Genomic DNA, 24,539 nt, shown 5'->3' on the forward strand with positions numbered 1-24,539 from the left:
TGGATGCTGTTAAAAGAGTGGGTTAACTCTGCTTTGCTAAGCTACACATAGTGCTTAAAGAGCACAGACCCTGGAGCCAGGGTGCTCAGCAGTCTGGGTAAATTCTAGTTCTGGCTGTGTGACCAGGGTGTTATTTAGTTTCTCTCTGCCTGAATTTTCTCATCAAAAATATGGGGATGATAATAAACAGAAACTACCTCATAAGAATGTTAAGAGAATTAATGAGTTGACCTACCCTATAAATGTTAGATATAATTAACTAGTGTAATGGGTCTCAACACATTTGTAGTATTCTTTTAGGCATGTGAACAGTATAAAAGAAGAAAAAGAGGTATAGTTGCTTGACTGTAAAAATAGATGAGATATAAACTTAGGCTTGGATCGAGTTGTATACCAGAAAAGAATAAAGTAAAAGTGACGTGTGACACAGCATGTTACCTCTTTGTCCCCAGCAACAGCCTTGTGCAAGATATTTCCCAACTGTGAAGCTTGTCTCTTAACTTTTAAGTGCTATAGAATTGTTGATGTAAAAAGAAGAAAATGAAGGTCTTTTTTATGGTTGCTGATCAGTACCATTTGCTGGAGTGAGGTTTTGTATTTAACAAGGGAGAAAATGTTAGTGCAAGGGTTTCTCTCCTTTACAGGTTTTACTCTTCTTTGCTCCTCTTGGGAATTCAGAAATGAAGAAGAAAATAAGCGTAGGAACAACTTCTGAATAGATTCAGGTGTTTATTCATGCTGTCCATGAACAAATACTTAACATAGTACCTGCTATGCATCAGATACCTTCATATAGGCCTTATAGAGCTTTCATCCTCAAGAATATATACACAGTTATTGACACATTTTGTGAGTAGTTGCGTAAAATGATAAGGTTCACGGCACTGTCAACATTATTTTTACTCTTTAAATTTTTCTCATTTAAAATGTTAATTTTCTGGGGCACCTGAGTAGCTCAGTAGGTTAAGTATCTGACTCTTCATTTCTGCTCAGGTCATGATCTCATGGTTCATGTGTTTGAGCCCTGCCTCGGGCCTTGTGCTGACAGCGCATAGCCTGTTTGGGATTCTCTGTCTCCATCTTTCTCTCAAAAATAAATGAACACTTAAAATGTTAATTTTCCATTTCATCTACAAATGAATAGTCTGCTAATATTTTTGACAAAATGTTATTAACCGTATAATGACATTTTGACAAGTTAGATACGGAAGATGCTCTTATAAATGTGAAATCACTTATAAAAACAATTTTTTTTTTAGGTATTATTTAAAAAATAACATGGAAACAGAAACTTTATGTTCAGATGAAGATGCCCAAGAACTAGTTAAGGAAAGCCAACTGTCCATGCTGCAGCTCAGTACCATTGAGGTGGCCACTCAGCTATCAATGAGGGACTTTGATTTGTTTCGTAATATTGAGCCTACTGAATACATCGATGACCTTTTTAAGTTAGATTCCAAAACAGGAAATACTCACTTGAAAGAGTTTGAGGACATTGTTAACCAGGAGACATTCTGGGTTGCTTCAGAGATTTTAACTGAACCAAATCAGCTCAAACGAATGAAGATTATTAAGCATTTTATTAAAATTGCACTTCATTGTAGAGAATGTAAGAACTTCAATTCCATGTTTGCAATAATAAGGTAAGTTTGTACAAATAGTTGTGTATAGTTTTGTTGTATTAGATATGAAGCTAATTTCTTGTGTGTTAAGTGACTAGGAGAAGAAAAGTCCGATTAACAGGTTTTTAAAGTATTGTTAGAGTTAATATGTTTTCCCTTCTGGTGATAGTGGTTTTTTGCTTTTTGTTTCTTCCATCATTCATTTAAACTTTTTTTTTTTTTTTGGCTGAATAAGGTTGATTGCCTTGCCATTTTTCTTCCTTTCTCTCCCTTTGGCATACTCTCTTTGGATATATGCCCAACAGTTGGTCTTTATCATCAGACTCCAGTACTGTGCATCTTTCATTATCTACCTCACTGTGATTTGGCACTGAAAAATCATAGTGTGGTATCAGTACTCTAATCTAAAATTGCTATTTTGAAACAACAACAACAACAGTAATAATGCAACTATTTGGTAAGCTCATTCATCAGGTACTGCCTCACCTATCACTGGATGTGTTGTTGTCCAAACAAGGTAGGCATTAGAATTAGAATTACAAAAATTTGGTTTATAAAAGCCCAGAAAGTGTGGATGGTTATATGAGCTGGGAGTCTTCTTCCCCTGACTCACTAGGTTTGGCTGAGATTGATAATTTATCTTCTGACCCTCCCCTATAGTATAGTGCTGATCATTAGAGGGATTCCTCTCAAAGGAAGTGTAATTTTAAATAGGGAGGGTAGTTGCAGTTTTGTGCATTTATGAGGCCACGTGCTTACATATAGCAGCATAATTACATCTTAATCCCAACTATGTATGCCACGCTGCACCCCCCCCCCCCCCCCCCGCCCAGAATTTAATTATGGCTTGTTCCTACCCTCACATGAGATAGAATCAGAATCTTTATAATCATAAATCTGTCATGGTAATAAAAAAGTCCTTTATGAAGTTAACCACTGGATACACTTTAATTAGATGCTTTAGGAGGAGTTTTGGGTTGGGGCGGGGGTGTTTTTTGTTTGTTTCTTTTTTTTAGGAGGAGTATGGAACAGAGTTTAGCAGTGACCTTTAGAATCAGCTGCACTTGTGTCAGAGTCCTGCGTCTGTGGTGTAGTAGCAATGTGTCAGTAGAAAATTGAAGACCATTTTTTGTTTTGTTTTGTTTTGTTTTTTGTTTTTCATCTGTAAAATGCAGGAATCACACTTCATACTGACAGTTTTTAACAGCTGAGTCTAAAGGGAACAAAAATGCCATTGATAAGTACTTCGAAGGTTAGAAATTGAAACTGTGTAGGGACAGGCTTAGTTTTGGAGTAGTGTGAATAAAACTGACACCAAGAGGATTTCTGTGTAACAAGAGAGCATAAAAGGTAAATGGCTTAAGAGTCATAACTAGTGACCATCCTGAATGTTGGGGTGAAGAAGAGAGTCCAACCAAGAGATAGAGGATGAATAAAAGAAATAATACACCAGCACAGTGATGATCGTGTCACTAAAGCCAAGGAAAGAATGATTCAAGAGAAGGTGGTGAACAGTAGCCCCAAAATGGGTATTTGGTTAAGAGGTTTGTTTTGTTTTAAAGAGCGTTTTATTATACACATTACACATTTTCAGTAGTTCCTGAAAAATTAATTGCTTTGTTCCTCCTATTTTATGTTTAATTGTATCAGACAAGATAAAGCACATACCAACTTTCCAGCAGAGGTGACACAGGTGAACCAACCAGTTCTTCCTGCTATTAGATACTATATTTTATTTATTTGAGTTCTTTTTCTTAGTTTTGCTAAGAGTTTGTCAGTTTTGTTTATCGTTTCATTGCTTTTTTATTTTTATTTTTTGGCCTCTATTTCTGCTGTGATATTTGTTATTCCCTTCCTTTTCCTAACTTTGGGCTAAGTTTCTTTTTCTAGCTCTTTGATGTGAAAAGTTAGATAATTTATTGGAGATCTTACTTACTATAGAAAGTTATCACTAAACTTCTGTCTTGGAAATCGTTTTTGCAGCATCCCAGTGGTTTTGGTATGTTGTGTCTCCATTTTCCTTTTTGAGAGATACTTATTTCCCTTTTGGTTTTTTTGACCCATTCACGGTTATGTTGTTTAATTTCTACCCATTGGTAGATTTTCACATTTTCCTCTTCTTAATTCCTAGTTTTAGACCATTATGGGCAGAAACAAATATTTAGCATGATTTCAGTCTTCTTAAATTTGCTAAGACTTTTGAGGTTTAGTTTCTAATCTCTCCTGGAGAATGTTCCGTTCATGCTTGAGAAGAGTGAATATTCTGCTAATGGTGAAAGACCTGTCCAGTGTGTATTTGTTAGGTCCATTCAGCCTAAGGTGTGGTTCAAGTCCCATTTCTTTATTGATTTTCTGTCTAGGTAATTCATCCATTCCTGCAAGTGGGGTATTGAAGTCCCATACTAGTATATTGCCGCTTGTTGCTACTTCAGGTCTGTTACTGTTTGCTTAATATAGTTAGGTGCTGAAATGTTGGGTGCATGTATATTAATGACTTTGATGTTTTCTTGATGAGTTGACCCTTTATCATTATGTAATGACCCTGTCTCTTGTTACCATTTTTGATTTAAAGTCCTTTTTATCTGATACAAATATAGCTACCCTGCTCTCACTTGGTTTCCACTTGCATGGACTGTCTTTTCCACAGTTTGATTTCCAGCTTATGTGTGTCCTTTAAGCTAAAGTGAGTCTTTTGTAGGCAGCATATAGTTGGGTCTTGCTTTTTTATTCTTCCACCCATTTGGTGGGAAAATTTCAATCCATTTACATTTATTTTTTTTTTTTAGATGAAGTCATAGTGTCTTATTTTTTTTAATTTTTTAATGTTTATTTATTTTTAATTTTTTTATTTTTTTTAATTTTTTAATGTTTATTTATTTTTAATATGAAATTTATTGCCGAATTGGTTTCCATACAACACCCAGTGCTCATCCCAGCAGGTGCCCTCCTCAGTGCCCATCACCCACTTTCCCCTCCCACCCCCCATCAACCCTCAAGTTTATTCTGTTTTTAAGAGTCTCTTATGGTTTGCCTCCCTCCCTCTCTTAACTTTTTTATCCCCTCCCCCTCCCCCATGGTCTTCTGTTAAGTTTCTCAGGATCCACATAAGAGAGAAAACATATGGTATCTGTCTTTCTCTGTATAACTTTTTTCACTTAGCATAACACTCTCCAGTTCCATGCACGTTGCTACAAAAGGCCATATTTCATTCTTTCTCATTGCCAAGTAGTATTCCATTGTATATATAAACCACAACTTCTTTATCCATTCATCAGTTGATGGACATTTAGGCTCTTTCCATGATTTGGCTATTGTTGAAAGTGCTGCCATAAACATTGGGGTACAAGTGCCCCTAGTCATCAGCACTCCCGTATCCTTTGGGTAAATTCCTAGCAGTGCTATTGCTGGGTCACAGAGTAGATCTATTTTTAATTTTTTGAGGGACCTCCACACCGTTTTCCAGAGCGGCTGCACCAGTTTGTATTCCCACCAATGCAAGAGGGTTCCCATTTCTCCACATCCTCTCCATCATCTATAGTCGCCCGATTTGTTCGTTTTAGCCACTCTGACTGGCGTGAGATGATATCTCAGTGTGATTTTGATGATTTGTATTTCCCTGATGAGGAGTGACGTTGAGCATCTTTTCATGTGCCTGTTGGCCATCTGGATGTCTTACTTAGAGAATTGTCTGTTCATGTTTCTGCCCATTTCTTCACTGGATTATTTGTTTTTCGGGTGTGGAGTTTGGTGAGTTCTTTATAGATTTTGGAAACTAGCCCTTTGTCCGATATGTCATTTGCAAATATCTTTTCCCATTCCGTTGGTTGCCTTTTAGTTTTGTTGATTGTTTCCTTTGCAGTGCAGAAGCTTTTTATCTTCATGAGGTCCCAGTAGTTCATTTTTGCTTTTAATTCCCTTGCCTTTGGAGATGTGTCAAGTAAGAAATTGATGCAGCTCAGGTCAGAGAGGTTTTTTTCCTGCTTTCTCCTCTAGGGTTTTGATGGTTTCCTGTCGCCCATTCATCCTTCATCCATTTTGAGTTTATTTTTGTGATGGTGTAAGAAAGTGGTCTGGTTTCATTTTTCTGCATGTTGCTGTCCAGTTCTCCCAGCACCATTTGTTAAAGACACTGTCTTTTTTTTCCATTGGATACTTTTCCTGCTTTGTCAAAGATTAGTTGGCCATACTTCTGTGGGTCCAGTTTTGGAGTCTCTGTCCTATTCCATTGGTCTATGTGTCTGTTTTTGTGCCAATACCATGCTGTCTTGATGATTACAGCTTTGTAGTAGAGGCTAAAATCTGGGATTGTGATACCTCCCACTTTGGTCGTCGTCTTTAATATTACTTTGACTATTCGGGGTCTTTTGTGGTTCCATACAAATTTTAGGATTGCTTGTTCTAGCTTCGAGAAGAATGCTGGTGCAATTTTGATTGGGATTGTATTGAATGTGTCGATTGCTTTGGATAGTATTGACATTTTAAACAATGTTATTTTTCCAATCCATGAGCATGGAATGATGGAGAACTATCTATCATGCTACTGGAAGTCAAAATAAAGCTGGAGTAGCCATACTTATATCAGACAAACTAGACTTTAAAGGCTGTAACAAGAGATGAAGAAGGGCATTATATAATAATTACAGGGTCTATCCATCATGAAGAGGTAACAATTATAAATGTCTATGTGCCAAATACAGGAGCTGCCAAATATATAAAACAATCACAAACATAAGCGACCTTATTGATAAGAATGTGGTAATTGCAGGGGACTTTAATACCCCACTTAGAGCAATAGATAGATAATCTAGACACAGAATCAATAAAGAAACAAGGGCCCTGAATGATACATTGGATCAGATGGACTTGACAGATATATTTAGAACTCTGCATCCCAAAGCAACAGAATATACTTTCTTCTCGAGTGCACATGGAACATTCTCCAAGATAGATCACATACTGGGTCCCAAAACAGCCCTTCATAAGTATAAAAGAATTGAGATCATACCATGCACACTTTCAGACCACAATGCTGTGAAACTTGAAATCAACCACAGGAAACAGTCTGGAATACCTCCAAAAGCATGGGAGTTAAAGAACACCCTACTAAAGAATGAATGGGTCAACCAGGCACTTAGAGAAGAAATTAAAAAATATATGGAAACAAACGAAAATGAAAATACAACAATCCAAACGGTTTGGGATGCAGCAAAGGCAGTCCTGAGAGGAAAATACATTGCAATCCACGCCTATCTCAAGAAACACGAAAAATCCCAAATACAAAATCTAACAGCACACCTAAAGGAAATAGAAGCAGAACAGCAAAGACACCCCAAACCCAGCAGAAGAAGAGAAATAATAAAGATCAGAGCAGAAATAAACAATATATAAAAAAAAACTGTAGAGCAGTTCAATGAAACCCAAGAGTAGGTTTTGAAAAAATAAACAAAATTGATAAACTTCTAGCTAGGCTTCTCAAAAAGAAAAGGGAGAGGACCCAAATAGATAAAATCATGAATGAAAATGGAATTATTACAACCAATCCCTCAGAAATACAAGCAATTATCAGGGAATACCATGAAAAATTATATGCCAACAAACTGGACAACCTGGAAGAAATGGACAAATTCCACACACTTCCAAAACTCAAACAGGAAGAAATAGAAAATTTGAACAGACCCTTAACCAGTGAAGAAATTGAATCAGTTATCAAAAATCTCCCAACAGATAAGAGTCTAGGACCAGATGGCTTCCCAGGGGAATTCTACCAGACATTTAGAGCAGAGATAATACCTATCCTTCCCAAGCTGTTCCAAAAAATAGAAAGGGAAGGCAAACTTCCAGACTCAATCTATGAAGCCAGCAATACTTTGGTTCCCAAACCAGACAGAGACCCAACAAAAAAAGAGAACTACAGGCCAATATCCCTGATGAATATGGATGCACAAATTCTCAATAAGATACTAGCAAATTGAATTCAACAGCATATAAAAAGAATTATTCACCATGATCCAGTGGGATGCATTCCTGAGCTGCAGGGCTGGTTCAACATTCACAAACCAATCAGTGTGATACATCACGTTAATAAAAGAAAAGAACCATAGGATCCTGTCAACCAATACCGAAAAAGCATTTGACAATATTCAGCACCCTTTCTTAATAAAAACCCTCGAGAAAGTCGGAACAGAAGGAACATACTTAAGCATCATAAAAGCCATTTATGAAAAGCCCACAGATAATATCCTCAATGGGGAAAAACCGAGAGCTTTCCCCCTGAGATCAGGAACATGACAGGGATGTGTACTCTCACCGCTGTTGTTTAACATAGTGTTGGAAGTTCTCGCATCAGCAATCAGACAACAAAAGGAAATGAAAGGCATCAAAATTGGCAAAGATGAAGTCAACCTTTCACTTTTTGCATATGACATGATACTATACATGGAAAACCCAATAGATTCCACCAAAAGTCTGCTACAACTGATAATGAATTCAGCAAAGTCGCAGGGTACAAAATTAATGTACAGAAATCAGGTGCATTCTTATACACTAATAATGAAGCAACAGAAAGACAAATAAACTGGTCCCATTCACAGTTGCGCCAAGAATCATAAAACACCTAGTAATAAACCTAACCAAAGATGTGAAAGATCTGTATGCTGAAAACTGTAGAAAGCTTATGAAGGAAATTGAAAAAGATACAAAGTCCATTTACACTTAGAATGATTCCTGATACATGTGGGCTTTTACTACTGCCATTTTATTATTTTCTCCCTGTTTTGTCTTTCTTTTTTACTCCCTTGCTGTGTTCTTTTGTGAATTGATGATCTTCTGTGCTGATATGCTCTAATATCCTTTTCTTTGTCTTCCCATGAGTCTATATTATAGGTGTTTGCTTTTTGGTTACCATGAGATCTACATGAAACATAACAGTTTATTTCATGCTGATACTAACTTCAATCATAAGCAAAACCCTTTTACTCCCCACCTTTTATGTTTTTAATGTCAACAGTTTGCCTTCTTAGATCCTGTGTTCATTTACAAATTATCCAGGAATCTTAAATGCTGCTCTCCAGATCTCTGCTCCCTCCCCCTAGTCATGGAGCTCCCACTTTAATGGATGTTCTGGGTCTGGATCTTCCAAGAATAAAATGAGTGTCTTTGACAGCATCCTACACAATTAGGAAAACCAGGCATGTACTCACCAGCTCTCCCTCTCTCCTCTGGGAAATATCACCAGCTATCTAGTTACCTTTCAACTGCTGCTTTGGAGAAGAGATGATGCCAGCAAAATCAAGCTCTTCTCTTTACCTACTTGAATGCATCCAAACCTTTTTGTTTTTTTATTTTGTTTTACTCCAGCTGAGTACTGGAACTTCTCTTCTGGAAACCTGGACTTCCACAAAGTCTCTCTCTCTTCTTTAGGTGACTGAGTTCTTGTTCTGCAGGCACTCCCAGACTACAGGCAAGGGGGGCACAAACCACTTCGTAACCTCCTATAGGTTCTACAAACAGTACTAAAGATGGTCTCTTACCAATACACTTGTAAACAAGGCTTTCCCGAGCCCCCTTGGCAAATGATGCCGGGTTCCACACACGCAGTGTTATTCATGAGTAGATGCTAGACTTTTTTTGTTTGGTTGGAGGGATAAAACAAGGGATATCTTACGCTGTCATGATTCAGACATCACTCTCTGTAATCAAATCTTGGTTGAAGTTTGCTTTCTAGTCATTTTATAAAGGTCTTGTAGAAATTGTATTTGCTGAATATATTCAAAGTGTCTTCCTGTTGTCTTTGAACGTCCATCACATTGTGGCTTTAAAATTCTTGTCTCACGTGTTATTTCCTGGTAATGTCATAGACAATAGCTTCATAACTAGCATTTTATGTAGCTGTTCAAATCTCTGAGATTTCTCCCCATGTTCTGTCCTTGTCTCTGATGTCCTTTACCTTTACATCTGTGTTTCTACCTCTCTTTTAGTTCTGTATCTGGTTCTCTGGGACTGTGGTGCCTGTTCAGTCTGTAGTGCCTGATTTGTTTCTGTAGTTTTCTCAGGTTATACCTTTGAATATTTTTTCAGTTCCATTATTTTTGTTTCCTTCTTCCAAAGATAGCAGTTATTGCACATTTTAGATCTCCATTCTCTTCCATATCCATTATTTTCTCTCTAGAGAAATAGAATTTCCATTGATTGCTGATTGCTTCCACTGATTGCTTTTGTTGATCCTTAACACAACTTGTGCACGGTCTTTTTTTTTTCTTTAGTACGTTCCAATATGGCCTTCATTTCGGTGTTGGTTTTTATATTTCTTTCATTTCTTTTCTGAACTCGACTAGTTTTTTGTTTTGTTTTTTTTTATCAACTTCTCTTACCATATTTTCTCTAAGCTCTTTATATCACTCCATTAAGCTGTTTACTTTATTCATTTGAAATCATGGCTAGGTCATTGATTTTTATTTGATTGGTGGCAACATTTTTCTTACTTGTATTCTTTGTTAGTTTTCCTGTACCAACTATTTGCAGGAGGTTCATGTGGGAGAGGATCCAGGGCATTATTTCAGGCTAGCAGGAATTGAGCTTGAATGTGAATTGTTCCCTCCCTCCCTCCCTCCCTCCCTCCCTCCCTTCCTTCCTTCCTTCCTTCCTTCCTTCCTTCCTTCCTTCCTTCCTTCCTTCCTTCCACTACGTGGAGATGGGCAGCTTTGGGGCTGCTTACCGCTCAGAATTTCTACCTTCTGTCCTGTCTCACTGTTAAAGGTATTAAGATATTGTCTCATGAAGATATTATCTCACTCTGTGTACTTAACCTGGCATTCCCTGGTAAAGATCACAGTCAAGCCCCCACCTAATTCTGTCATCCTATGGATTCTGTTGTGTTGTCTCCAATAGGATATTTGCTGTTCTTGCCTTTAGGGTGAGGTAGCCACTTCGGAGAACTTCACCAGCTTGCATTGAGATCTTTAACCATGCCCATTCTTTTTCAGCATTTGGCATTCTCCTGTTTAATCTTAACTGTTTATTGGCAACCTTTTAATGTGTTTAGGAGTTACAGATATCTTAGTTTCTGTGAAGATGAAATTTGCATTTCTGTTATTGATCCATAGAGTTTCTTGGGATGATTTCTGAGAGGCAAAGGGAACAAAGATATCTTAACTCCGCACCTTAAAATCAGAAGTCAAGAAAACATTTTAAGTACAGTGGTGTGCATAAAAGTCAGGTGCCTGGGAATAAAAGAGGGGTTAACTGGTTAGATAATTGAAGCATTATATATGCAGGATTCATGTGGCAGCCTACCTGCCTGATGGTAGTATAGACATAAAGGGATAGAGAGGAGCGAATGGGCATGTTTTTCAAAGGAGGGCTATCTGAGCTTAAAATCCTGTCAGAAGAAGACATTGAATATGTGGACGCCTTGGGGGACAGGATTAGAACCTAGAGATAGGGAAGTATTTGAATCAGGGACATGAGAGAACAAAACCTTGGAAAGAAGGCTGCCTCAGCTCTAGAACTTGCCTCAGTTATTATAGCAATTGTGTCCAGCATTACTTAAACCACTTTCACAATAGACAGTGTCTTCATAAAGTTATTTTCTAAATAAAGCAAAGAAAACTTTGTGATATTTGAAGGTTTTTTTTTTTATATTTAAGTGTCTATTTTATGGAAATACTATGTGTCAATACATGCAAGCTGTAAAATAAAGGCTACAGTCTACAACTATACGCAAGTAATGTAGTTCTTCTGGTATAAATTTTCCTGATTGTAACATCAGAGAGCCCTTTTATTATTTTTTTTCCCATGGTTTTGGTCTCTTCATTTCAACACATTAGAAATATGTCCCTATTTATTTTATCTTTATTAGAGAAATTTGTTGTATAAGATTTACTGCCCTGAGTCTTCTCCCTTATTCAAGTCCCTTATTAATGTTTTTATTCTCATCTTTGGCAGTGGCTTGAACCTGGCATCTGTAGCACGACTCAGAGGTACTTGGGAAAAATTACCAAGCAAGTATGAGAAACACCTCCAGGATCTACAAGACCTTTTTGATCCATCTAGAAACATGGCAAAATATAGAAATATTCTTAGTAGTCAAAGCATGCAGCCTCCAATTATTCCACTCTTCCCTGTTGTCAAGAAAGATATGACATTTCTACATGAAGGTATTTAAAAGTTACTTGAAAATTAGTGTGTTTAGCTTCAGCAAATTCCACAGAATTGTGATGTATTATATTTTTCAGCCTTTTATATCACAAAAGCTTTACCTAATTAAATGTAACAAATTTTAGAAATCAAAACCCACATTATTGACAAAAACAAATTTAAGTGTTTTCCCTCTGCATTCAAACTTAAATTTGACTTACACCCACATCAGATTGTTTGTTCATATTTTTTATTTTGTTCACTAATAATTTTCCTTCCAAACTTTTTTTAATTGAATTATTCAACACATTCAATACAGTAAAGTGACCATAACAAGAGAATAACTAAATGAATTACAACAGAGCAAACTCCCATGTAATCAACTCACAGGTCAAAAATAAAATGTTGCTAGCCTTGCAGGAGCCCTATTGATGCCCCTCTCTAATAACCGTCCTCATTCTCTTCCTCAAAAGCAATGACTGTCCTGACTTCTAATACTGTGGTTTAGTTTTATCTGTTGCTGAACTTTATATAAATGGAATCACATAGTATATTTGTTTTCTTGCATTTTGGTTTGGTTTGGTTTCTGGCTTATTTTAGTCAATATTAGATTTATGAGATTTTCCCATGTTTTTTGAGTGTAGCTGTATTTCATTTTCACAACTAGTATTCCATTACCTGAAAGCAATACAGTGGATTTATCCATCCTCCTGATAAGCATTTTATAGTTTTCCACTGTTCACCTATTATGGATAATGCTGCTTTGAATATTAATACTGTTCATAGTGGATTTTATTATGGATGTGATATTCATATAATCAACTTTAGAAAACAGTTTGGCATTGTCTAGCAAAAGTGCAACACTGGCAGTGGTGCTAGAGTTAGTGTTCCTCACCAACACCTGGTAAATTCATTCGTTTATTAGGTTGTTGCTTATTTAATGCATTTTTAAGAATTTCTTATAAATCCTGGGTGTAATATGATTTGCCTTTTGAATCTCTTAAGGTTATCTTTTAATACACAGCACGTTCTTAGTTTTAAAAGACTAGCATATGGATCTTTTAGCATGTTTCACTTCCAGTCTCCCTGAATTAATTTTTGTATATGGTATTTATTATAGTCTGGTAACTGGCTAACTATACACTGTTTTACTATTTTTCTAGTGTTACCCTAGGCATTATATTTATACTTAATTATTTGATATTAATTAGGTTAGTATTCATTAGTACTTTTCTCTGTATTGGGCAGTGCAAGGAATTTAGAGTACTTGAATTCCATTTACTCACCTACCAGTTTATATGCGCTTGTCATGCCTTTAACTTCTATGTGATCTTATCATTTAGAGAAGTCAGTATTTATCTTTTTCTAGATGATGTTACTGTTTTTATTCCTCTGTTTTCAAAGCTTCCATGTGGTTGGGTTTTTTTTTTTTTTCTTCCTATAGAATACTATTTATTGTTTATTTATTTTTTTTCTTTTTTCTTTTTTTTTTTAATTTTTTTTTTTTAATTTTTTTTTTTCAACGTTTATTTATTTTTGGGACAGAGAGAGACAGAGCATGAATGGGGGAGGGGCAGAGAGAGAGGGAGACACAGAATCGGAAACAGGCTCCAGGCTCTGAGCCATCAGCCCAGAGCCTGACGCGGGGCTCGAACTCACGGACCGCGAGATCGTGACCTGGCTGAAGTTGGACGCTTAACCGACTGCGCCACCCAGGCGCCCCTATTTATTGTTTATTTAAGTACAAGTCTGCTGGTGATGAAATATCCTAATTTCATTTATCTAAAAATATCTATACTTCATATTCATTTTTAAGGCATAATTTTGGTTCGCAGTGGTCTAAACATTTTAAAAGACCATTTCATTGTGTCCTGGCTTTTATTGTTGATACTGAGAAGTCATTTGTCAGTCTTATTTGCTGTTCCTGTGATTATATTCCGCCTTTCTTCCAATAGCTGCTTTGTAATTGTCTCTTCTCTTGGTCTCTCTTTTTTTTTTTTTCCCCTGTAGTTTTGCTATGATGTAGCTAGGTGTGGCATTTGCTTGTTTTAGTCCTGATTTGTTTATAAGATACCTTGAAACCTATGTTTTGGTATTTTTCATCAGTTTTGGAAAAATTCTCATTCATTTTGTCTTCAGATTTCTTACCTACCCTCTTTTGACCTCTATTTTAGGGATTTTGATTTCGCCTGTCTTAGACATGATGACTGCCTCTATTGTCTCATACCCTCTTTTCTCCATTTCTCATCTTTTTGTCTAACCATGCTTCATTCTGGATATTTTCTTCCAACTTACTGTCCAGTTTATCAGTTCTTGAACTATGTATAATTTACTCTTAAATATATCAGTGAGTTCCTAGCCAGTTATTGTGTTTTGTCAGGTTTACAACTTAAATTTTTTTTTATCTCTGTGTTCTCTGCTAAAGTTCTTAGTGTTGTTTTCTACATCTTTGCACATATCCAGCTTAGTTAAAGTCTTTGTCTAATAACTCCATCCTTTGTGGGTCCTTTTCTGTTGTCTTTGTCTCCTGTTTTCATTTGTCATCTCTTCTCCTGACGTCTCTAGTTACTTCTGATCAAATGGATGTTGTGTATAAAAGATTACAAAAATAATTTGAGGTTTCAGATGATGTTCCATTCCTCCAGAAAGAAATAAAACTTGCTTTTGCCAGGCAGCTAGGTAAGCTAGCAGTGCAAGATCACCTTAATCCATTTTTACATTTTGAAGATATTTTAACACTAAACTTTTATCCTGGTCACAACTAGTTCATCGTAGTCCCAGGATAGCCCTTCAGGATCCCAACCCAAAGCACTGGAGGTTTACCAGGACCTAAGGTGTTTTCCTCTAACCTAAGAAGTCAGGGTGTCACTACTTAGTTTTTTAAGCTCATCATCCCCTTTTCTGAATCAGTAGATGCCTCTAGGGTCAGGCACTGGGAAATGGGTAAACCTTTCCCAGATCTTTCATTCTTCTTCCAAATCTTCACTTCCTTGATAGCTTTTTATTGCCTTAAAATACTTGTTTTTTCTATTTTTGCTCAAATTTTCTAATTATTCTCAGCAGGAGGGTTGTTCTAATTAGTCTTAATGCTTCCTCTCTATCACTCCTTTTTCATAAGAAAATACTCTGATAGGCTTCAAATATATTTTTCTGACTTGTTCCCTCAAGACATGTTTATGTGACTTGGAAGGTTTTGTTTTTGTTTTTGTTTTTTTTTAATGTTTATTTATTTTTGAGACAGCATGAGTGAGGGAGGGGCAGAGAGAGAGGTAGACACAGAATCCGAAACAGACTCTAGGCTCTGAGCTTTCAGTGCAGAGCCCCATGCGGGGCTCGAACCCACGAACAGTGAGATCATGACTTCAGCCGAAGTCAGACGCTCCACCAGCTGAGCCACCCAGGCGCCCCTAGTGACTTGGAAGTATTTTTGGTGATTATTTTGTTACTAGCTCACATGTTGAGACCCTGAACAACTCATATGTTCATTGTATAGATGCTCTTTACCATGAGAAAGCAGACCCCACTCTATGTTTCAGACGCATTAGGTTCTCAGACTTGCCATTAGGAACTTAGAGTTCCACAGAGGCATCTCACAGGCTACCAGAGTAGATAAATGGGGTCACAGAAACTATAAAAGACAGGTGTGAAAAAGAAACACTACTATAGACCATCACATTGCCTTTTAAACATACAGTTTTTACCTTGTAGTCTGAACTTGGTAAGCCATCAAATGGGCTAAGTCTGATCTCCTAGCTATCCTCTTCAAAGAAAAGTAGATCATTTTGAAAGTTGTGTGAATTTTTCCTCAGAGCCCTACTGATTAGAACAAATAAAAGTTATGGAACTTAAGAGCTAGCACAAATGTAAATGCAGATTTCGGAAAGAAAAGATGAATGGCAGACGAGAAAGTGTTTACTCTATGAGCCAGTCACCTTAATTTAACTAATAATTGCCATTTGGGAAAACAGATCTACTCTTACTTAGTCCCCCACTAGAACCCTCCCTTTTTAAAAGCAGTCAGAGGTTTTCATGGGATATATTCCATTTGTTAAATGTTGACAATTCATTTAACACTTTTTTTAAGTATTTTATTTTTATTTTTTTTCTTGATTTTGTCTGACCTATGCATTATTTCAAAAGGTATTGTTCAGTTTTCAAACTTTGGGAGATATTATAATGTTTCTGAGTTTATTCATTTCTTTTGAGAGGGACAGAGAGAAAGCACAAGCAGGGGAGGGGCAGAGAGAGACAGGGAGAGAGCTGACTCTGTACTGAGAACAGAGAGCCTGATGAGGGGCTCAAACTCAAAATCTGTGAGATCATGACCTGAGCCAAAGTGAGACACATAACTGACTGAGCCAGCTAGGCACCCCTTAAAAGATTTTAAACCAAAGAAAACTTACCGGGTTAATTAAGCCCATAGGTCACTCTTTGTGACCTCTGGCTAAAGCCTAAGTTTTCAAGTGCTATACCCTGCTGTCCAAAAGAGCAGATACAGGTACCTGATAGAGTGGGCTGAGCATCTAGACAGTAAGATTTCAGGAGCCACACATTTTATAGATGTGCCTTTAACATAGTGAAATTGGTTTAGAAGCTATGTAGCTTATCAACTTCCAGTACTTGTAATCACTCCCATAGGAATAGAATTCCTCCTAGTTAGCTCATTCCCTGGGAGCATAGTTGAACCAGACATGCTTTTATCGGTTCAAAACAGAAGTGGCAGTTTCATAAAGACGGTTCTGATTTGTGCCCCCAGAATAACTTGACTTTTCCTACCTTCATATGGGCATTTTAATTTTGAAAATGAAAAAGTTGGTTTTATTCCGTAGGGAATGACTCCAAAGTAGATGGTTTAGTGAATTTTGAGAAGCTAAGAATGATTGCCAAGGAAATCCGTCAAGTTGTTCGAATGACTTCTGCTAACATGGACCCAGCTATGATGTTTCGACAGAGGTATGGCATTGAAGTCTGTAGAAGTGTTACAGTGGCATCAAGTGATACAGTAATAATATTTATCATTTATTAGCCATCTCCCATTTGCTGTGCACTGTATGTCAGTCTCCAGTAATCATTTACCACAACAACCCTTTAAAGGTAGGTGGTATGGGTTTCTTTGTACCTGTGAAAAAGGGATGCTCAGAGCATTTAGGTAATATGCCCAGAATTATGTAACTTGCTGAGATTTGAGCCCTGGTTCTGTATTACTTTTTGGAGTACGTGGATAATTCTATCTTGTTATGTTAAATAACTGACTTAAATATTAGTCTGCACATGCCTTTTATTTTTACTAAATGTTTTTAAAGTTCTATTTCTATTAAAATCATACTTTATTTTTTTAAAATATATTAGTTTCCTCAAGCCATAGTACTACTGTTTATTTGTATGTAAGTTCTTTAGCAGAATTTAGAAAGTGCAAATGTAAGCATGTTCTATCATTAATAAAAATGGAAAATGTTATTTGTATTCCATATTAACCTGATCTTCTAAGAATGAATGCTTTTTAAAATTCAGTTTTAATGTAATAACAGAGACTTTCTCAAACTCAGTAAAACTTAGAGAAAGTGTGTTGTCAAACCCTTCTCAGTAATTTCTAAAATTTTCAGGGTAAATAGATATTAGGGTTCTAATTTAGGGGACTTACTTTCTTCCAGGCCTATGTGTATAACTTCAGTGTATAAGGCTTTTAAAAATGAAATAGGCACAAAGATAGGCACGGTTCCTCTGGCTAAAAAAAAAATACAGTCCAGTAAGGAAACAAAAACACTTGTTTCTTTAAAAATCAAAGGTGGAATTTTTGTAATCAAACAGTATCAGTATGTGTCAGTATAGGTGTTTTCTTCTGTTTTACTTAGATTACTATTCAGGAGTCTTTGTTTTTGTAAGTAGTTGATTTGATAGTTGGCTCTAGTGTAGAGATCCTCAGAGAACAGACGAAGGGGGCGGTCACTCTTCACTACCCATCCCGCTCCGCCCTTAGGAATCCAACATGTAAGGAGACATGTTGTTGCTCAGTAGTATGGAAGCAGAAAACAGTAAGAACCAGGGACCAAAGCAAACCTGGAGGAAGGTTTGTTGTTTGTTTGTTTGTTTTTTAAGTTTTTGCCTTTGTTGCTTGTTTCTGTACAGTGGCCCCACTACTGCCTGTTGTCTTACGTGGACCTCCATTTTCTCATATATGTTAGCACTCCTTCCCAAAAGCAATGGATTTGTGCCCCTACAGACCAGTAAATAACATATTAAGTACCAGCTATGCTTCAAAAATGAACAAAGGAGGAAAAACCTAAGGAGGAATTTAATAAACTTGGCCATTTTCTGGGGCATGACCTGGGCTAAGTAGACTACAAGATAGGGGAAAATAAAACATTCATAATTAGATTGGACAAATTGAATTGGACTGAACTTTTCCTGAATCAGTTTTCTTTTTTAACCAGTACTTAAATGCACTTTTTCTTTAAGCAAGTAGTTATCCATTTTTGTGGTGTATATTATATAGTGTGGAAAAAGTAACCTCTTTCATTCTAACAGTAATCTGACAGAAAACAGTTTGCTGATAGAAAAGCAGAGTCTTGGGCCACCTGCAGCACATGGACTCTGGCGAGGGGCAAAAAATAAAATAAAAAGCAATCTTTATTCAGTCCATTTGTAGTACAAGGATATGCAGTATCCTATTCTGATGTTATACTTTTACTTAAATTTTAAGTTGACTTCTTGGTCAAAATTTCTTTTAAAGTACATTGTTGGAGAAATTTCTGCCCTGAGAAATGACATTATAAATCTTTATGTTCCTTGTAACTTCATCTTGTCACTGAAAGGAGTGCTCAAAAATCCTTTCAAAAAAAAGTTCAAAAATTCTCTTCCTTAATTTAAGGTTTACGTCCCTTAAAAACTCTAAATTCAAAATTTATAATAAGTATTTTTTTTCTTAAGTTGCTTATTAACATAAGCCTATGGTGTGAATTAGATATTAGAAATATAATTAGCCTTACAGCATATTTTAAAGAATATTGTGGGTTTGTTGGCTTCCGGTACACATCCTAATTCATTTTACCCCCTCTGCATTCCATTAAAGTCATTTTACTGTTAAGCTGCCATTTTTTCTTAGTAAAATTTTTCTGTTCTATTCTGTCTCCATAGTTTCTCTGACTCTCAACTGTTGTCTTTTTTCTGTGCTTTCCTATTCAAACCCATGCGTCAATGTTTGTGGCTCTTGCTTACAGGAAGAAGAGGTGGCGGAGTCTGGGGTAAGTGTAGAGATGAATGCACCTGAACCAGAGGTTGTGCAACTCTTAACACGTACTGCATCCTTTTCGTTAATGCACGCGGATGAACTAGCATGCATCCTGTTAACCCTGTCAACCTACGCTCCTCACAAATGCCTTTTGCTAACAAGGTGAAAATAGTGATAGAAGTAGCTTTTTTTTCCCATGGACTTTTCCATTGTTGGTGTCCCGTAAGTCCCTTGTAGATTTTCATTTAGTAGGGTCAGTTAAAAGAGGATGATAGTAAATATTTGTTGTGTGCTTGTTATGTGCCATATATTGTTCTAAGCACTTTATAAGAATTATTTAATTCTCCATGCACCCTGTGAGATAAATACCGGTATTGTTATGGTGCACGTGGGGAAGATACACTTGTCTCAATTAAAGCTCACTAATGCTAGTTCATACTTAGGTAGTATCACTCCAGAGTCCATGCCATTTTCTTTTTCTCAAATCCCTTATTGTGGGGCAGCCTGCTTGGCTCAGTCATTAGAGCATGCAACTCTTGATCTCTCAGTCATGATTTCAAGCCTTGGGCATGAAGCCTCCTTTAAAAAGTTTGTTCACGTGTCTTATATGTAATTATCTAAATATGTAATTACATAAAAATGAGCAAAGTTTGTTTATAAAGCTTATATTTCCATCAGTTTTACAAAAAGAGGCAGCCCTTATCCAAACTATACTATAAAGTCAGTAAATGACTGAAATGGAAGATGATTTTAATTCTTCAGATCTATTAATACCATGTGACATAAACAATATTCATTGAATTTTATTTTAAATTTGTACCATTTTAAATAAGAGACTCCTTTCTCTCTGTTTAAACTGTGATATAGTCAAGGGTGCCTGGACAGCTCAGTGTGTGGAGCATTGGTCTTGGGGTCATAAGTTGAAGCCACACATTGGGGGCAGAATTTACTTTAAAAAAAAACTGTAATATAATTTGAAACTGCCACCTTTTGCTGTTCAGGTATGTTTGGATCTCTCCTTATACATAGATATCTCTTATTTAGAACCCTAGAATGTTTAGGACCTTATAAATCACCTATGTATCCTTTCATTTTTAGATGAAGAAAGACAGTTTTTGTGAATGAAGGGATTGCATATGAAGGATTTTTGTTATTTTAAGACTAGAGTGAATCATGAAGTCAGATGCTTTAATTACACACAAAAAGGATTTTTTTTTTTTTTTTGTGAGCCACTTACTTGAACTTGAGTCTTGTCTTATTTGTGATCCTGTTTTCTGTTGAATTTTGGTGAACTTGAATTTCCTTCTACATTCTTCCTTCCCTGTGTTTTTCTCATGTGTTTCCTTCTGTATTATACATCTATGTCTTGTTCTTTTCTGGTTCTTTTCACTGAAAATAGAAATTGATTCCTGGCATTACTGTTATGAAGAAAAATACTTGATCAGCACATTCTAGTAGGAATTTGGGCTGTTGAATGACTTAGGTTAACACATTCATTGTTTGTTCAGTTTTAGGGTTGCATTGTATGATACTTGCAGACAGTAGGCATTTTTGTTATTTCATAGCGTTCTTCTGTTTTGGGACTAGTTTAGAAGGCATTTTATTGTCATTTATTACAATGTTCCTAGAATTTTGTATCCTAGATTTGTGGACTTTTTTTTTTTTTTTTTGTATCAGTAAAGGTAAAATTACTAAAACATTTGTATTAAAATTTGTTCCTAAATGTTGGCACTTGATTTTAATGCATATATTTGAATCTAAGATCATCGATTGTTGGACACACCATTATTTTATGTACCACTAAGAAAAAATCACTTAAGTGCCTTCTTACCACTGAAAATGTTTTACTTTATGCTTATTTAAAAGAGCTCTTATGTAAACTTAGATAGGTATTTTTATCACATAACACCCTTTTACATTCATTAAAAGAAAAATGTGAGCACATTAAATTGGTTTATTTAGATCTCTGTCAAACTCACTCATATTTAGAATATGAATCTTCTGAGTTACTAGTTTCTGGGTGTTTTTCTCTGCACGGTATTTTCTTTTGTGCCATCAACTGTAGTGGTAATGAAGTATTTCTTAAAACAAGCCATTAAAGAAGTAAAAGCTGCTGGTGCTGGGCTCTTAGCTTGGCTTTGCATATATTTAGAGCTGTCCTCTTTTTGACAGCTGCTCTGAGAATGTTGTTGAACATGTCACATCCACTACCTTCTTAAAATCATTTGGTTACTGGAGATTAAAAGAGTAATTCACTAATGTTGTTGGATTTTCTTCCCAACCATTCTTCAAGTTTTGAAGTTTCTGTGTGTACAAGTAGTGACAACCATGTCACAGATTCTGCCTGACCAGCAGCAATCAAAAGTTGCTTTCAAATGTAAGACACATCTTAATTCAAAGATATTAAAATTGTGAAAGAAAAAAATACTGTGACACTTTTACAACTTTTGTTTTGCTTAATTTACAATGAACACATTAGGGTTTTATTGTCGGTTTTAAATAGTATGTGAGCACTGCAGAACAAATTGTTCTTTGTGATCTGTGTATTTAGAATTTTTTAGGGTAAATATGAGGCTCGTTTAGATAACCCATAGATAACTTTATTATTTTGGAGTGAGAACTGCATTTAGAATAAAAATCATTTAAGAACTTCGTGTTTCTAGCCTCATTAGAAAGGACAAATAGCATTGCTTTTCCTGTTTTCCATTGGTTCCAGATGTGGCCATTATAGAATGAGGTTTGCCACAAAGAGGTTGGGTGAAGCTATAGTTTGTTTGAACTGTGGTTATTTCTACCCAGCTTGTAATTCATCGCAGAGGCATTGCAAAGAAAGTTCCCAAGTCCCAGATCCTCAGTCCAGAACCACATATTGCCTAACCATTCCAAGTGTGAGTGGGAGATTGAGCTTTCTCTTGTACTTCTGGTCTCTGACTATCCGGAATTGAGTATAAATGCCTATTTTTCTTTTCGGTTGTTCTCTTTGAATTTGGCCAAAACACTTAGTGGTAAAATTGGTTAGCTTTCTAAGAGTGGCCTGCTGTAGATAGGAATGGTGATGGCTATGGCATGTCCAAAGAAGCAGCACAGATAAGCAAAGCTCCTGTAGAAACTCCCTTGCTCAAGAATCCTGGTATAGAGATCTGGCTAAGGATGGACTTGTTCTGACTCAGACTCTTGCCATATTTTCAGAGTTTGGATGGCCTCCGGGGGCTGCTGTTTACTTGTCCCAACTGTGCCATGGATTGCATAGGCACAAACACAGATTTCATGGAATTTGTTGCTGGGGCACGGGGTTGGAGGGAGGAGGAAAAATTATTATCTTACTCTTTTGAATTCTGCACTTTGCCGAATCTTAAAACTTAGAACATAGCCATGTGTGCCATATTACTTTGCATTAATGCTCTTCATCTTTTAACTCATTTGCATCAGCATGCAGTAGCATTAACAGAACAAAATTCTTTTAATCTTCAATCTGCCATGTGTAGTTCTCATCTTTACTGTCCCTCATTGTGATATCCATCATCCTACAGGTCATTGAGTCAAGGCAGCACAAACTCTAACATGCTAGATGTTCAAGGAGGTGCTCACAAGAAAAGGGCACGCCGCAGCTCTCTGCTCAACGCCAAGAAGCTCTACGAGGATGCCCAAATGGCAAGAAAAGTGAAGCAGTATCTTTCCAGTCTGGATGTGGACACAGATGAGGAAAAGTTTCAGATGATGTCATTGCAGTGGGAGCCTGCCTATGGTACCTGTAAGTACAAGTTTTCACTTAATGTGATGTTAAATAGTACAACAAAATAGACATTATATCTTTACAGTTAAGCTTAAGTCCAGTGAAAATTAACTTTCTCTCAAAAAGGTTTCTGACATCCCAAGCATCAAATGATCTCTTATCTGGATACTGAATTCCATCCGTTCCTAATTGCCATGTGTAGGAAACTGAGGGTTGAAGAATTCTTTAAAAAGCATTAGAGGGGAGGCTGGGTGGCTCAGTCAGTTAAGCATCTGACTTCAGCTGAGGTTATGATCTCATCATAGTTTGTGAGTTCAAGCCCTGCGTCAGGCTCTGCCCTAACAGCTTGGAGCCTGGAGCCTGCTTCAGATTCTGTCTCCCTTTCTCTCTGCCCCTTCCCTACTTGTGTTCTCTCTTTCTCTCTCAAAAATAAATAAATAAACATTTTAAAAAAATTATTAGAAAGTTGGGGCCCCTAGGTAGCTTGTTTGGTTGAATGTCCAACTTTGGATCCTCTGTCTCCTTCTCTCTGCCCATCCCCTTCTTGCTCACGCATGCGCTCGCGCGCGCGCACACACACACACACACACACACACTCTCTGCCTCTCACAGAAATAAATAAACGTTTAAAAAAATCATTAGAAAGTCTTCTTATAAAAACTGGAACATTATAGAGGAGCCCTTCAGTTTGAGGACATTTTTATCTTCATCCCTAAATACAGAGTAAAACTAAGTGATCTTTTATCTTCGTTAAATTTCATAGATATTTGCCAACTAGGAAATGGAAGAAATTTAATTGAAAGCCTTATAAACAATAGGTGTTAGTAAGGTGAACTAAGAAAAGTGAGGCACATTCTCATATTGTTAAAATACTGGAATTATATGGTGGAAAAAGGAGAGCCTATTCTCAAAATTTTTTAATTACACATAGGCTTCCCCCACCATTTGTAAGTAGAACATTCCTATGAAAGATTTTGTAGGCCAAAATGACATAAAGGGAAGAAGCAGTTACCATTAATTTCTATGGAAAAAAATTTGAGTGTTCCCAGATCCAAAAAAAATAACCTCAGTTAGGCGTTTCTGATACTTTAGGACACGTCTTACTAACAGATGCACAGAATAAATCTAGATAGAGCACACAGGCTCACAGACACAATTTAAAGTTAAGGCAGTTTAGGGGCGCCTGGGTGGCTCAGTTGGTTAGGCGTCCGACTTCAGCTTAGGTCATGATCTCACAGTTGGTAAGTTCAAGCCCTGCGTCACGCTCTGTGCTGACAGCTCAGAGCCTGGAGCCTGCTTCAGATTCTGTGTCTCCCTCTCTCTCTGACCCTCCCCCACTCAAACTGTATCTGTCTGTCTCTCTCTCTCTCAAGAATAAATAAACATTAAAAAAAATTTTTTTTTTAAAGTAGCAGTTTGATACTGAGGTGCTGAGTGTAGTTTCTGTGAAAGTAGCTTGTTGGTTCTCTTCTCACTGCTTCTTACATTGCCTCTGTAAGCAAGAATCCTCTTTGAATTTATTTGGGCTATTTGGGCTAATTTCTAATGTAGGTATTTTGTAAAAGTAAAATGGAGTAATACAACTTGTGAAAGCCGAGAATACCTATATGAACAACATAGGGTATATGTGTCTGGGGCAAGGAAATCATGAGTTGTAAAAGCAGAAATCAAAAATGGTAAATTACACTATATTGTAACAATCAAAAAAGATTAAGTTGTAAGTGGCTGTTATTTTACACAGTGGATGTTATTTTACACATATATATGATTAAATGTTATGCCAATAAAAATTCCAATAGGATACTTAGAACTTGATAAACTG

General features: G+C 36.6%; 1 protein-coding gene across 10 annotated transcripts in view; it reads left to right on the top strand.

The window, feature by feature from the left end:
- Positions 1-24,539, top strand: part of RAPGEF6 (Rap guanine nucleotide exchange factor 6) — a 196,630-nt gene that overhangs the window by 154,882 nt on the left and 17,209 nt on the right. For 7 of the 10 annotated variants that reach the window (XM_086704659.1, XM_025923607.2, XM_086704686.1 and 4 more), the window contains 5 exons: positions 1,260-1,643; positions 11,565-11,776; positions 16,586-16,709; positions 18,974-18,997; positions 22,515-22,735. In XM_086704659.1, coding sequence (XP_086560785.1) covers positions 1,260-1,643; positions 11,565-11,776; positions 16,586-16,709; positions 18,974-18,997; positions 22,515-22,735 — 965 coding nt within the window. The remainder of the gene's footprint in view (positions 1-1,259; positions 1,644-11,564; positions 11,777-16,585; positions 16,710-18,973; positions 18,998-22,514; positions 22,736-24,539) is intronic. The other 3 variants (XM_025923608.2, XM_086704672.1, XM_025923605.2) reach the window with 1 other exon arrangement.

Source organism: Puma concolor, chromosome A1 (assembly GCF_028749965.1).
Source record: "Puma concolor isolate L17-30 chromosome A1, mPumCon1.1.hap2, whole genome shotgun sequence".
NCBI lineage: Eukaryota > Metazoa > Chordata > Mammalia > Carnivora > Felidae > Puma > Puma concolor.